The sequence below is a fragment of the Puntigrus tetrazona genome, chromosome 2, assembly GCF_018831695.1.
Source record: "Puntigrus tetrazona isolate hp1 chromosome 2, ASM1883169v1, whole genome shotgun sequence".
NCBI classification, from domain to species: Eukaryota; Metazoa; Chordata; class Actinopteri; order Cypriniformes; family Cyprinidae; genus Puntigrus; species Puntigrus tetrazona.
This window is the reverse complement of record NC_056700.1, coordinates 9,414,910-9,430,949: the sequence shown is the minus strand read 5'-3', so window position 1 is coordinate 9,430,949 and position 16,040 is coordinate 9,414,910. Positions and strand designations below refer to the sequence as shown.

At 37.0% G+C, this 16,040-nt stretch overlaps 1 protein-coding gene across 1 annotated transcript in view; it reads left to right on the top strand.

Moving 5' to 3' along the window:
* dpydb (dihydropyrimidine dehydrogenase b) overlaps positions 1–16,040 on the top strand; it is a 100,754-nt gene that overhangs the window by 15,833 nt on the left and 68,881 nt on the right. The window contains exons 4-8 of the mRNA XM_043260818.1: positions 9,147–9,234; positions 9,451–9,612; positions 11,470–11,666; positions 12,951–13,032; positions 14,601–14,688. Of these exons, the coding sequence (XP_043116753.1) occupies positions 9,147–9,234; positions 9,451–9,612; positions 11,470–11,666; positions 12,951–13,032; positions 14,601–14,688 (617 nt within the window). The remainder of the gene's footprint in view (positions 1–9,146; positions 9,235–9,450; positions 9,613–11,469; positions 11,667–12,950; positions 13,033–14,600; positions 14,689–16,040) is intronic.

Sequence of the window (16,040 nt, the reverse complement as noted above, 5' to 3'; positions counted from 1 at the left end):
ATTTAAAAAGTTACTCCGCCCTAAAATAAAAATGTAGTCATTAATCACGATGTTGTTTCAAACCCGTAAAAGCTTCATTCTTCTTCTAAACACAATTTAATACTGCAAATGTTTTATTGAAAGTATAATACATTAAACGCCATAAAAATGATAAAATACCCTTAAAATGCCATTAAATATGACATGTTTATGCTTTTAATATATATTAATTTGCAGGGCTTGCTTTGTTTTATGTAGAGCTCGTATACATATCAACTTCTGCTTATCTTTTTATTTACACAAATGTCTCCCAATGGAGACCACCGAAACTTCTAAATCGTTGTAAAACAGTTGCGATGTAATGAAGTCCCGTTTACTGAAATCACGAGATTTGGCAGTTCGGTACGCGCTCCAAACCACTGCTTTGAAACAGTTGTTTTACAAAAGTTTCAGAGCTTCAAAGGGGTGGAGAAAGCCTTTAATGAACAGTTAAGGAATGCTAACAAAAATTGCTCAATGACAGATATGGTCAATGCAGTAACTAATGCAGTAACTATTTTTCAACAGTATTTTCCAGTCCTAACTATGCCACACTTTGGTTAGTTGTAGCAATCCTGTTGAAGCAACACTTACATGTTGATTATTTGCATGATAAACAACAAAAAACGACAAGTCGTTGTCAAATGTAAGTGCTAAAACCAGAGTGGACTGACTCTAGATGAGCTTTTCTTAGTCCGCCAAAGGATTCCTTCATTGACGACACATCGTTTATCATTATCATATCATGTTCTGATCACATCTGATCTCCTTTCGGACATCTGTCTATTCTATTCAATCTATTCAAATGTATACTGAAATAGCACCACATAATGAGTTTATTTGAATAATATATCTTAATTCTGCACGGCATCGAATATGCATGAGCACAGCATTGCGTCTGCTGATCATGAATAAAAAACAAAACAGCAGCGAAAACCAAGAGCTGAGAGAAGAAAGAACGCTAGAGAGATATTGGAGACATTAATGCACACTTTTGTCCTGCAGAGGTTTGATTTTAATCCTTCTCTAAACGAGACTCCCCTGCAGTGCCGGTCGGCAGATTTGATGAAAGATTTAGGTTTTATAACTGCTAATAATGCTGAACATGAAAGTCAGAGCGGCGCGCTGTTCTGGTGCTCATCACAGGAGGCAGCTGGCTTATTTGGCCTGTTTGTTGGGCGCAGAGGAAGCCCCAGGTCTGGATTCCCAGTGTCACGAAACAGCCAGAAAGTTGACTCCTCATTAAAGACCACAGATTGGTTCACATAGTGAAGCAAAGTTACTTAAATACTACTTTCATACCTCAAAACTCTTTCAAAGCCTTACAGCTCAAATAACTGTATTTTGATGGCTTATCTTCTTGTCAGTAAAATCACAAGCACTCCTAGCACTCACAGCATGAATCCACTTTGATTTCAGAATAAATCAGATAATGACTAAGGAAAATTGTGACGCTTCATCCGGAAGTATTTTCTTGATGATTATGAGGTAAGGCAGAGTAGTCGCGGTGTTGAATTGTTTATATAAGACCTACTTTGACATTTCTATTAAAATTATAGTTGAAAAAGCAAGTTCCTGACACGATTCTGACATCTTTAGTTAATAAAGGCAGGTGTTATATTTGTTTTGTTCTCACTTATAAAATAATCAGCACATTTTAACTGCTTGTGGTTACACTGGCCTGTAAAAACCCAATCTTAGGGGTCCCATCAGTAGGGTTTGGAACTGAGATCTGTTTTTGAATATGCCTTCCATGAATCATTTTAGTCCACCTACTGAATGAACCACTCTAATGAGTAAGTTCTTTTTTAGTGAATCATGGACACATATAGCGTGCAACTGTGAGACATAACCAGTCACTACATGCACTTTTATTCATAAAGTATGACTACACTGAAGATACACATTTAATACTAACACTGTGGAACATTATTATGATCTAAATTAACAGTAGTCTGTTTTAATACCTTGTCAAATGTTATTCATTCACGTGATAAATCTGAATTTTCAACAGTGAATTACTCCAGTCTAAAGTGTCACATGATCCTTCAAAAGTCATTCAAAAATGCTAATTTGCTAATCAAGAAACTAGTCTTTACTGTCACTGTTTTATCATTTTTGCTACATACATATATATATATATATATATATATATATATATAAAGGCATCATTAGTGATATGATATTTACACTAAGTGCAAATAGCAATGGAGTCTCTTTACACTAATTGAAAAAAGCAGCATTATTTAAGTGCAAATAGCATTTTTGATTCAGATTATTAAATAAATGCCATAGTTGACACCTTTATTGGGACAATAAAGCCCTCCCTACATCTACCCTAAACCTACCCAACACTTTATTTTCAACTTTTTAAAAAGGGAGAAATCCTACATCCATTGCGTCAAAATACAATTACCATTCGTTTTACCATCTGCACCCCTGAAACTAATAATAAGCAGTCATCTTTTTGTAATAACTATCCCAATCACATGTTGGTGTTATTTCTCACCCCGTATTGCCTTTTTGGGCCTTGAATGTGGTAGTTACTGTCTGTCCAGGGTCAGAAAGCGCTCAGATTTCACCAGAAATATCATTAAGGGGAGTAATTAATGACACAATTTTCATTTTTAGTTGAACTATCCCTTTAAAAATATTTATCTCTAGTCACAAAAGTTTCACCGCACTTGTCCTAACAGTCTAAAAGGTGAGTTTGGCTTTATATGATACATTCCTGCATGAAAGCGAGGGTCTCAAAGCTGACAGCTGCCTTTAGTGCCTATTGTCAAACCGATTTCACAGATGTCAGATGACTGAAGTCAAGTAACATGTTGCGTTGTTAAAATGATGAGCTCTAATGAGGAGTAACTCCCCTTATTATTCTCTGCTCCACCACACCCCTGACAGAAGCCCTCTTTTTCTTTCGCTGTATTTTCTTTGACACAGGAGCCACGGTATATAAAGGTGGATTGATCATTAAAACCGTCTTCTCATCCCAGCTGTCCCGGCACCTAGTCTGAAAGGAGGTGCCTTTGATTCGGAGCCAGGCTTAATTGGTCGTATCTAAAATGGTTTAAGTAATTAAGATGACAGAGCCGGTCTGTGAGAGGACACTTTCCTCGTGTCCTCTCGCAGAGGTCTGGCACCTCTCTAGGGTCCTCATTATGACTCGGTCCCCACAAGTTACATGTCCTCACAAGTGAGGATTTTGACGGGTATCTCTCCAAGTTGACCTCCCACACACAAATGATAAATTCATCATCTCTACAGAAGAGCGTTTGGGATTAAGTTGGTAGTGGTGGGAGGCAGGAGGTGATTTGACAGCGTTCGCTAATGCCCACGTTGGTTTTGAAATGAGCTAACATTGTATCATGTTTTGTTGCACTGAGTAATGCGCGTGCTGCGTGTTGTTGCGCTAGAGGAATCCAAAAGAGAATACGATGAAAATCTGGGTTGTATAATCTAATTTAATCCTCGGATTAAAAAAATCAATAAAACATTCCATTTAATTCAGATTAATTACGAATATTTCACTGTTGGAGTCAGTTTGTGACATTTATAATGAACAGATGGTCAGATGTTCTTCCAGGATGCTCTTTTGATCAAATTATGCAGGAGAACATAATCATCACGTTTTAAACAAACTTGTGGAGTCATTCTGGCAAAAAGGAGGTGGAACCTATAAAATTTATTAAAAAAAAATTTTTTGAAAGATTTTTCAGACCACACCACACTGTATTTCATTTGTAAAGTTTGGGAGGATCGGTGGTGCTTGCAACTCAGAAGTGTGCATTTATTGGTTTTGTTGCATTACAAAAGTTAGCGAAAACAAAAGGTTTTCTAATTTTCTTTTGCTTGATTAACATTATTAGCCTAAAATAAGAAATGCATAGATCCATTATCCTGACGCGCATTCAGTATTTACATTTGGGCTAAGCCCTGAATGTTTATAATGTCTGGCTCCGTTCCCCTGTTTCAAAGGCATGATTTTCTGTTTCAATTTGGTGTGCTATTTATACGTAGAAAGTGACTTTGGCGTGTATATGTGATGCAGTGGTTAGGTTTAGAGGTCTGAGGAAGGTGTGAATCATAAGCACATCAGATAGAAACAGACAGTCGTGCCGTTGACGCACTTTAATGAGACCAGGGCACGCTTCATTCAAATGCGTGCGCACATTGACGTTCTATTAGGCTACAGAGCGTGAGATTGATAAACGAGTGAGAATGATAAACTTTCTTGAGGAAGCAGCACTGGCCTGATCATTCGGAGAACTGATTATAGTTTTAGAGGGGAAAAAGGGTCTAGAACCACCTTTGGGTGTTGTTTTTGTTATTATCATTATTTTACGATTTTGTGGTGATCTATTGATTCACAACTAATTTTACAGTTAAAAATGAGAAAGACAGATGAAAGTCTGAGAGAAAGAAAATCTGGTTGTCACTGTATTTTGTTGAAAAGCTTCACAATGTTATTTTAGCAATAATTGGATTTTATTTTTATACTTTTCAGTTTTAATTTTTAATTTTTTTGGCTTAATATTAGTAATTTTTTTCCTTTTTATTACTTTTTTAATATTACCATTTAAATGTCATTTATTTTTCTAGCATTATTACATATTTACATATAATATTTTCACCTAAATATTTAATAACTTCAGAATATTTTAATATCTAATACTTTCAGTTTTATTTAACAAGAGTAACCCTGTTCCCAAGCCCTATCCATCCAAATAAAATGTTTTACAATTACTGTTTTTTCCCCCATGAATTTTATGCATGCATATGCTCCTCAGTTGGTCAGGTTCTTAGCATCCCCCAGGCAAATCCTGCAGGCATACTTGTGAAGAATGACTGTGCAAGTAAAAGAAAATGTAAACTGAAGTGTCACAGGAAGATGCTTTCACAGGATTCGTTTTAACCTCTCTTTCTGTAATAAGAGGGACGAGTGGTGTAGGTCAGGCTTATGTGAGGCTTATGGGGTTGGAAAAAAAAAAAAGCCTTTGTATGCAGCTATACAGACCAAGGCGGTGACTGGATTTCTGAAATGAAAACCAGGCTGTTTGTACTTCAGCGATCAATAAATCATTGAATTTTCTAATATTGTCTATGAATTAAAAAGTTTATCAACCCTGATAAATGAAGTACTGTGATGAACTGTGGTCATAATTCCCGAATGTACATTTAGTCACGCACATAAACAGGCACTCTTGTTCCCATCATACTGAATTGGTATAAATACAGATGATAATAATGTTAATTAAGTGCATAAATCCAATGACACAAGTAGAAACTGTGAAGTAAAAACTATATATAGTGCGCTTGGTAATTACCGTCTGTTCAGTGAGTTTATTTTTTTAACCTTAAAAAGGATGAAACTGGACATTTCTGAAGGCTGGAATATAGGAAAGCTGAAAGTCAAAGATGAATGTAATAAATACGGTCTCTTGTCACTTTATGTATCTTGTATATTCCTTCCAGCTGTGCTAAGTGCAGACAACACTACTTAATCAGGTTCATTAGGATTATTGATGGGATTCTCAGTTGAGGATCATTAACAGCGAAGGATTCCCGACTGCACTGCACTCCACATGTGCGGATGACTAGAACATATATTTCCCCAACATCAGTCAGATACGACCTCTGTCAGATGAAATGAGTGTACAATGCTTTGACACTATAGCGACATGAAGTATTACCGCTGACACAGTGCTGGAGCAGAATGCTTATCGCGGAGGTCATGTTTAGCCTGACCTCCCATTGTGGCTCATTTACCGGCGGGTGCAAAGACCAGGTAACACACGCAAATAAATAATGAAACAAGGTGCTGAATTTAAGAGTGCAGGGGTCAGAACTTAGCGCTTCTGCTGTGTTCATGCAAGAGAAAAACGGCCAATTTCCAATTCAAAATGTGAACGCTGCCTCCAGCGCTGCACGGTGCAATGCTAAGGAGGTATGTACTGTATATGCGCAAACGAGTCGTTTTACATCAGCCGGAAAACAAACCGCGGCATTGTTAGGCATAAGCAAATATTTTAAGGCATAAATGTGAGGTAATGTCATAACTGATATCATTGAGAATCCCTAAGGCTGCCGTTCTTAAATAATGTAAAAATCTCAACGTGCAGCATCTATCAGAGATCTCACCCGCAGCCCACAGCGCAAACTGACTCCCTTAATGACCGCACTGCAATTATTCTGCCCTTGAAACTTCAAATGCATATTCATTTGACTGAATTACATTTAAGGCTTAAACTTATCGTTTCTCAAGCCGTGTAGCATAGATTTTTTTTATCGTTGCTACGCGTCCCATGCTACAAATAAAATTGTCACTGGAAGTTTGCTTTCGTTATGTTAATTAAGTATGATTTTATGAGACGAGAGACTTTGTAAAATGTGCCTTTCTATCTTGTAGATATGGTTGCCACATATTTACAAGATAAAATTGCGGTGTTGCAACACCACTACTGAACAGCAATGCAACATTGTAGTCAGATTACAGAACAAATGGCTTTTATGTTTTTTTAAGAAATCAAGTGCAACCACTGCAGTCTGAATCCAAAATGCTCCTATGAGCTGTCATATATAACATAGATGAAATAACTCCTATAGCATACATGATCACCCCGTGGCAGGTCTATACATGTGGAGCTGGGGAAAATGGAAGGTTTCTAAAGCACTAGTCAAAAATTTTAATTCTGAGCATTGACTAGTTGACTAGTGATACAGAAGAGAACAGCTGTGGATGTACTTGACAATACATCCATAACATACTGCTGTGAGCATGTAAGAAATACTGTTGCTGCACTTATAACATTTATAAAATAACCCCCAACAACGCAGGAGACACAGGAATGGATGATACAAGTCAATGAATGCATGTCGCTGAATGTAAGAATATAACCTGTTGCATCAGCGGCCATGCATATATCCACACATATCAAAGAATTAAGAGACAGGATAGACAAAACTTCCCCCAAACAAGCAGTTCTATCGCCAAGACATATGTACTGCTGCTGCTCCAAAGAGCCATGTAAAGCACATGTATTATTTACCTATGTGTGCCTAGGCTACCATGTCGACTGGCTTAAGACTAGTAGCCTAGACTATGTGAGCCTTGGCTGATATGTAGACCGGCTTAACACTAGCGGCCTATGACAATGTAAAACTTTACATCATTGCATTTTTTCATTCAAAAACGATCCTTGCCTACACTGGCGTTTCCACTGTTTCAGAAATGATCTCCATCTACACTACACAAATTAAAATATTTATTTCTTTAGTTCTACAAGAATCGTTAATGAAATCATTAAAGGCATAAAAACACCCAAAAATAATAAATTACGCCACATTTTAATTACCCTCAAGCCATCCTAGGTGTATATGACTTTCTTCATTCAGACAAACATTTTTTTAAATAATTATCCTGCCTCTTTCAAGTTTTGTAATGCTGTTGACCATGATTTCGAAGCTTCGTAAATTGGACGTATCCGCAAGTACTGTGACGAGCCAGATTAAATTTAAAAAAATCTGCGTTCGTCTGAAAGAAAGTCATATACACCTAGGATGGCTTGAGGGCAAGTAAAATATGCAGTTATTTTCCTTTTTGGGTGAAATGTTCCTTTAAGGTGATGGAACCATACTGTTTCAGGAATTCTTAATGATTCCCATCTCTGCTGCTTATATCAGTTGCCGTTTTGAGCAGGATTTTATTATGAGCCTTTTTTTTCTGTAGATGCTTTCAGCCCTGATATTCCAAAACCTCTTAAATGAATGCAGTCATTTTTGTTGACATTTACTTAAATGCGTTTGCTCCGGGTCAGTCAGATATTGTACTCTTTAAGAAAAAAGTGGCTGGTTGTCATGAGCCAATCCATTTTTGAAGATGCATTGTATGTGACACTGACTAAGAATCAGAAGAAATGACTGGAATTTCGGGCACAGGGTCCTTACCTATATCCAAAGCTGTACTGCTCTCTTTGATGGAATGTGCTGCATGCATTTTGTTCCTCCATGAATATTTAATTGGCCTGAGCCAAATTATCCCATGTATAATTTAAAGCAGGCATGTTGTTGTCTACCAATATGGAGTTCCCTGGTCATTATGAAGTCAGCAGTATTTATAAGAGGTATCAGTCTTCACCACAGTCAGTGCAGAGACATGTCTAGGATAAAACAAGCATCGCTCAGCCATTTGTTCTCAGCTCTCCTTTTTCCAACCACACAATGGGCAAACTATTATCTACTGCTGCACCATCAGCACTGCCAGTAGTATATTTGACTTAAGATAGTATTTGCTTTATTTTTCTTTAATATATAAATATGCGAGTTTTGCTTTAAATGAATCATTTACCCAAAAATGAAAATTTGACTCCCTTATGGCATTCCATTTTGTTCACGTGAACATATTTGGAGAAATACAGCATTGCATCACTTGCTCACCAATGGGTCCTCTGCAGTGAATGGGTGCCATCAAAATACTGTCAGAGTTCAAACAACTGATGAAAACAAAATCTACTAACTAATCCACAATTAATCCACATTAATCCATTAATTAACTCCATTGGATCTATTAATGTCTTATGAAGCAAAAAGTTGCATGTTTATCATAAACAGTTCCTCATTAAGATGTTTTTAAATTCAAACTATTCCTCTATTGTAAATTAAATTGTCTCATGCGAGATTTTGATGCGAGAGGACTACAGGGATTGGACGTTTTCGCTGGAGGAAGCGTTATGTACTATGGGTTGGTATCTTGGACAGATGTGAGGACATTAAAATGCTTTAATAACGGATTTATTTCTCCCAAACATGCAGCTTTTCCCTACACAAGTTGTTAACTGATAGACTGGATTTGTGTGGTTTATTATGATTTTTATCAGCATATGAACTCTCATTCTGATGCCACCCATTTGTCTGCATCCATTGGCGAGCAAGTGATGTAATGCTAAATATGCTTTAATAAAGAAACAAATTATTCGATTTCTTGGATGACTTGAGGGTGAGTAAATGTTTAGTAAATTTTCATTTTTGAGTAGACTATTCCTTTAAAGCAACAGAATGAAATTTTCTTTCATCTGTACCGGTTTTGCATATAATTGTAAGGACTTTAAAATGAAAACGCTTTTTCACAGATGCCTGAAATGTGCAGATGCTCCTTGCCAGAAAAGCTGCCCAACCAATTTGGATATCAAGTCTTTCATCACAAGTATTTCCAACAAGGTAACACCTACTACAGCGCTTAAACTCACTCTCTCAGCAGCTACACCGAAAACAGTTTATTGATGTTGGCTTAAGTGATAATCTCATAATCCTTTGAGTATTATATTTCTCAGTTAGTTAAGCGCAAACACTTATACATGGCTTTATTCGGCCAGGTAAAATCTCCAAATCTCTGCTTGAGTTCATTTTTAGGTGACTCTATTGTATGTCTTCTAGAACTACTACGGTGCTGCCAAGGCAATCCTGTCCGATAACCCTCTGGGCTTGACCTGTGGCATGGTGTGTCCCACCTCTGATCTGTGTGTGGGAGGTTGTAACCTCTATGCCTCTGAGGAAGGCCCCATCAATATTGGTGGTCTGCAGCAGTTTGCTACTGAGGTAAGATCCTCTTCAAGTGAAATGACTAGAATTGCAGATTTTTTGCCCTCAAGTCCAGTTTGTGATGCGATGATCATTCAACTGAACCTGAGGCTGAAAAGTAATGTAAAAAATACATTGTGTGTTGAAATTCCAAGTCTTATTTTTAGACTTTAATGGTAATTTAATGTAATGATTCCTTCCGTGGTCTACTGATGGTGCTCTGCTCTGTACTTTGTGCTGCGACCGTGTACGTTCAGTTCCTCACTCACATCCCTATAACAATCACCAGGCTCTTTTTAGTTCCTCTGAGAAAAGTCAGTGAGAGAGTCTTTTTCTCTGATGGAATGGATTTTTTTAAAGGTGTAAATCAAGAACAAGCTCAGGGAGGGAGAGAAAAAGTTAGCCTTTGCTCTCTTGATTTTTTTCTTTAGTTCTTAATCTTTTTGAGAAAAAGTAAAAAACAAGGACCTTAGATTTTTTTTTTCGTGTTGCCTACATAGCAACCTATTACTTTGCACCTTGTCCTATTTATTTAGCTTATTGGCTTATTTGTTGGTAAATGATTATTGCTTATTTTTGTCGGACTATTATTGAGTTAACTGTGTGATTTAAATTTTTCTTTTTAACATTAAATCAGACAAATTCTGTATAAACATTTATACACTGCCTTTCAAAACTGGGGTCTGTAAGATGTTGTGTTGTGTTAATGTAAGACTGGATTTAGTTGAATAAAAATACTTTAAAAACAGTAATATTTTGCAAAAAATCAGAAAAATATATATTTCATTATATTTAAAAATTTAAGTAATTTCTGTGCAGTATTCTCAGCAGCCATTTCTCATCATATACTTCAGAAATCTTTCTTCGCTGATGTCAATGTACTAAAATCTTACTGCCCCCAAACTTGACTGTTACAGGTGTATATATTATGTATAAGTTATTTAACAGCTTATTATTGTAGTATGGAAAATAACTAAAAGCATTATTGCATAGCCTAGTCACACTTAGACTAAAAATACATTAAGTCTAACTATGCTTTATTTTGTGTACTAAAAATGTCTATTTTACAGCATTGCTATCGCTGACATTTTTTTCCACATATGGCAGCCCTTCTGTAGGATGACCCAGCTTTGCAATAGCCTGCTCTCCCTTATTTCTGAAACCAGTGTGTCCATCTGTCAAACGTCTAGCTGTCTCGTCTTCACCCCTGTCTTATCTTCTCTTCACCTGACCTAAGCGAATCTCTCCATTTTCACATCCCCCCTCTTTGAAAAAAAAAAAGTCATCCTGAGAGGTCCAGGGAGTCCTGAAAAAGACGGCCAGCCGTACCATCCCGTCAGCTGCTTCCCCCCCGTCACCTCTCACCACAGAGATGACAGCTCCTCTCTTCTCAAATGTGAAAGGCCAGGGTTGTTTATCAGCCTGTTGATTAGATAAGCCCTAGACAGGGCCATCAGCGGCCGCTCGCCTCCTCTCCTCTCCTCAGTCTAAGCTCGCCGACATACACAGACCAGTGCCTGCATTAGTGTAAAGCAGGAACTGTACAGTACATCACATACAGTAAATCACATTATATGCCTAGGGCGGCTTCTGGTAAACAGTCAGCTGAGATGATTCAAGCGGGGCCTGAAAGCCTTTCTGGAGCTAAATAAGAGAGGAAAGAGTATAAGGCGATCGCAGCCTAATGTTGTTTTATTAGGCCTCAGAGGATCTGTGCCTTTACTGTAAAAAGCTCCAGGGAGGTCAACTTTGAACTGTAATTTGCACACTGATTCCTTATAAATATTCCAGAGGTTACAGTGCCAGGGAAATAGGATTTATGTGCAAATGCGTATTTTATGCAGCCAGAATAAAGGTGGAGTTTGCTCTCTTCAGGTGTTCAGTAAGATGGGCTTCCCTCAGATCAGGAATCCAGAGCTTCCTCCGGCTCATGAAATGCCGGAGAGCTTCCACATGAGGATCGCCCTCATTGGTTGCGGCCCTGCCAGCATCAGCTGCGCCTCCTTTCTGGCTCGGCTAGGCTACGATAACATCACCATCTTTGAGAAACAGAAATACATCGGTGGCCTCAGGTAAAGTAAATGATTTTTGAATTTCTTTCTGCAGTGATCGTGAGCTTAAAAAGACCACGCTGGTCTTGGTCTTGCTGGTGGACCAGTATAGTCATATTGTTCTCCAGAAAAACATTGTCAATGTGCTGTCATAGTCATCTTATCAGTAGTCTTAGCTCTTTAGTTTTTGTTGAAAAAATGCTGTAGGTTAATTAGTTGCCAATCAAATATGCAAGCGCTAAAATAGGCCTGTAGTTGCTATATGTTCTCCCAGCTGAAACTTTCAGCCCTTTGTTGCCTCCCTCCCAACTATTTTGAGACTTACGGCGGGCATTAAATTTTAAATGAGATAATTTTGTGCATAAAATTGTAAATATTTCTCAGTTTAAACGTTTATTATGATATTTTTATTCTATTGTGAATAAGACATCGACTGAGTGATTTATAATTCTTTTCGTTTTATTCAAATTTTATAAGCATCTCAACATTTCTGGAAATTGGGTTGTATAGCATAAATATAATGAAATATGGCAGTTATTTGTTATAATTATTCAATGTCACTTTATTTATAAACATTATTCATATAATTTTGCTTTTAAATAAGAAACCTTTGGGATCAGTATGCCGATGCGAGATACTGGGAATTTTATTGTAATGATTCAATAACATATTAGGTAATGATATTGCAATTATTGCGTATATGTTATTTATATTACATTATTTACACATTTATGAACACGTAACCCAAACCCTGCCCCTAAACCTACCATTTACCAATAAAACACGAGATATAACAGGCAGATACAACTACCGTGATTGTACCGTGATTAATATTCCAAGTCTTCCGATGCGAAAGGATCGATTTGTGAAAAGAATAGACACGTTCACCGCCTCCATCCGCCGCTGCAGAGAGATCACATGTGCGATACAAACAGTTGCCGTTTGCCCCGAAAGTTATTTTCTGAAGAAGCCTGAATTATACACCGCCTTGTAATTCCTATTATTATTGTTTTACTCACGCCGGATGGAGAATGAGATGTAGCCGATCTTTTCAAATGCACTATATCTTTCACATGCATCATGGGGTTGTCCACACGGACATCGATTTGTACAGCGTCAAAGCAACTGGACGTCATTCATTTTCAGTCAGAGGTGACACAAGCATGAGCTGGAATCTAGACAGACAAAGCTGAACAGAACTCAGAATCAGGGCATCCTAAACATGACTAATCAATATAATGCTACAAAGAAACAATTGCAAATAGTAAAAGTTGCATCTGTGTGTCTCTCTGTCTTTGTTTGCAGCACTGCTGAAATTCCTCAGTTCCGTTTGCCCTATGAGGTGGTGCAGTTTGAGATTGATCTGATGAAGGATCTTGGCGTAAAGGTACCGGTGAAAGAGAAAAAGGGGGTGGGGGGTGTCAGATCCTTCCAAACCATCAACAGCCAAATGTCACTGACATTAATAACCGTGCAGGGAAAAAAGCAAGCTAACAAAACACAATTAAAAGCCACATTAGTGAGGCAAGTGGCAAAGACATCCATCTGTCCGTTGCCTGAGAGCTGTGATGGTGAGAAATGGCAATCGATAGTCCTCATCCAGATCACCTGACCATGATTAATTTGATTTTAGTCTTGAGAGAGCTGGAGAGAGACAGAAGGGGTGAGTGAACTCAAACTCGCTGGAGGTTGGTTAAGGTTAGGTGAGGGTAAGACTCCCATGAGCTGACCTTTACATCAACACTTTTTCAGCAAAGAAGTTCCATTTCAAATGATTTTAATTCAGAAAATTAGTGTCGATCTCTCTCTTTTAACTAGATTTATTTTGGTCTTACAGACTTTGAAGTACAGTATGTAAAATTGTACATACGTTTTTACAATCAAGCACTAAAATGTATGTTTAAAAATAGTTATATTTCAAATGAATTGTTCTGTTAATCTTTCTATCAGTGAATCGTGAAATGAAAAATATTAAGACAGAAAACTGTTTTAAACATCGATAATAAAGAATTTAGACGAATCAGACCAGTAATAGCTACTGAAAATTCAGCTTTGCCATAAAAGACATAAATTTATTAAATCTATTTCAACATAAAACATTAATGAAAAAATATATTATATTATATATATTTTGCTGTTTATACTGCATTATTGATTAAATAAATGTAACCACGTTGAGCATAACAAACTTCTTTCAAAATCATTTTTTAACTCCAAACTTTTGAACAGAAGAGTAGTTCATATCACCCGTTATTAGATAGTTTATTTTGCTGTTCATTTCCTCTGTTATTTAAAACACTAATCATTTATAACAATGTAAATTGTAATCTTTGGCAAATGTAAATAATGTAAATATTTCACACTGCACATTTAATGTTGTGATGCAGAATTTCACACGTAGCATTCAGAACTAGTTGTTGTTGTTGTTAAGTTTTAGTCAAAATGTCAGTCTTACTCTTTTCCTTTTCCTTTACCTTAGACAGGTTCGTTTTTTCAAGTAATGTCATGTAAGCGGTCTGTGTTGGCTTCTGTTTAATTTAACTGGCTTCTACCAGGTGACAGATGAATTGCTGCAAAATATTATACCGGCTGATTTATATTGCTAGCTGCGCTTTATAATTTGCATTTGGCATTATTTTCCCCCCCGGGGCCCGCAACCCTTTAAGAATAGACCTGTGACCCACCGCTTGTGAACCACAGGTCTATTTGTCATTTGTACCCCAACACATAGCAGCACATGTGACCATAGAATCACTCTGTTTGCACTAATGTATCATAACTATACTCATCTGTATACTGCCTTCACAAAGGTTGCAGTATGATTGATGTAATTACGTCCTGGAATTCACAGCAGTGTAGAATAATTGACGCTAACATCCTCTTTATGTGAATAATACAGACAGATGGAGACAGCTGAGACAGATGCAGTGTGGATGTTTTGTTTTTTTTCGACAGGTTGTTCTTGAGAAGGGACTGGGGCAGAACGGGATGACTCTGACCTCGCTGAAGGAAGAGGGCTTTCAAGTGGTCTTTGTTGGCATTGGTCAGTCCCTCTCTAGAGGTTCTTTTACCTGTTTTGTGTGTGCTCACCATGTCTTTGTGCTTGCTGACATCCTGTGCCTATAAACTAATTAGTCCCTGCATTTAAAAAAATCAGTGTTCTCCTCCATTGGAGGTCACTCTGTGAAGTTAAAACTCTTTTTTTTTTTACTCCCAAGGGAAACACATAACCCCTGTCCTCGTTTCCCTTGATATCTAACTGGCCTGTCTGTGTAATGCTCCCTGTTTCATTGTCTATTTTTTCTGTCTTCCTGCATGTCTTGTATTCTGCCTTGCTCTCCATCACCCCGTCTATTCTGTGTCCTTCAATCTGTCATTCCTTTTTAAACACACACACACACTCTCTCTCTCACACACGCATATTTGAAGTCTTTGTTAAATGGCACATTCATTATTCCATCCAGACATGATGTCCATGTTTAACCTTAAAGAGATCACCAATAAATGAGAAAAGTGCTTTAGAGTTACCAATAAATGAGAATTATGTCATTTTTCTGACACAAAAATGTATAAAATAACTTTTTTGTCAATTTGTTTTGTAAATTAAATGGGAATTCAACATCTCTTTTCACATGTAACATCCATGCATCTATAATTTAATTTATATGTTTTTTTTTTTATATGTCATAACTCGATCTTCCATTTAAATTACAGATCTCATTTTATTTAATCATTTAATCCACTGCCCCTTTTACAATCTACTGCTAACTCCACAATATCACAGAAGGTCTCCATTTGAAGCTGTATCTGTGAGGAATGGAACAAAGTTGAATCTTTGTCAGATCATCCTTATCTCTCTTTAAGATTCTTTAAGAGAACTAGCGAAGTCTGATACGTAAGGAATTGTTAGAGTCAGATATTTTCAATGAATCAATTGATCCAGTTCACAAACTACAAAGCTGTTGACAGCTCACTGGAGAGGAAGATCATGAATAAATAATTTTTTTTTTTTGCATCTCACAGAATTGTCGTATGACTTTGGAAGACATGTAATATGGTGCATGAGCTGTGTGTGCCGCTTTCATTGAGTTCATTTTATTAGTATTTTTTAAGCTCAAAAACTCTTTATTTATTCAAATTAGAGAAAGATTGACAAGTATATTGTTCTAAATATCTCTTTTTGTGTTCCACAGAAGAAAAACACGTTTTAGTATAGGGACCAATTCTGACTATTAACGTATTCTGCATAACCATGTTCTACATCCCTAATCCTACCCAGTACCTAAACTTAACAACTACCTTTTTATTGTTTATTGATGTTTATTGATCACAGTTAATGGTTTTTTAATAGTGATAATTGAAGCTTAAAATAAAGTGTGACTGAAAAAAAGTCAT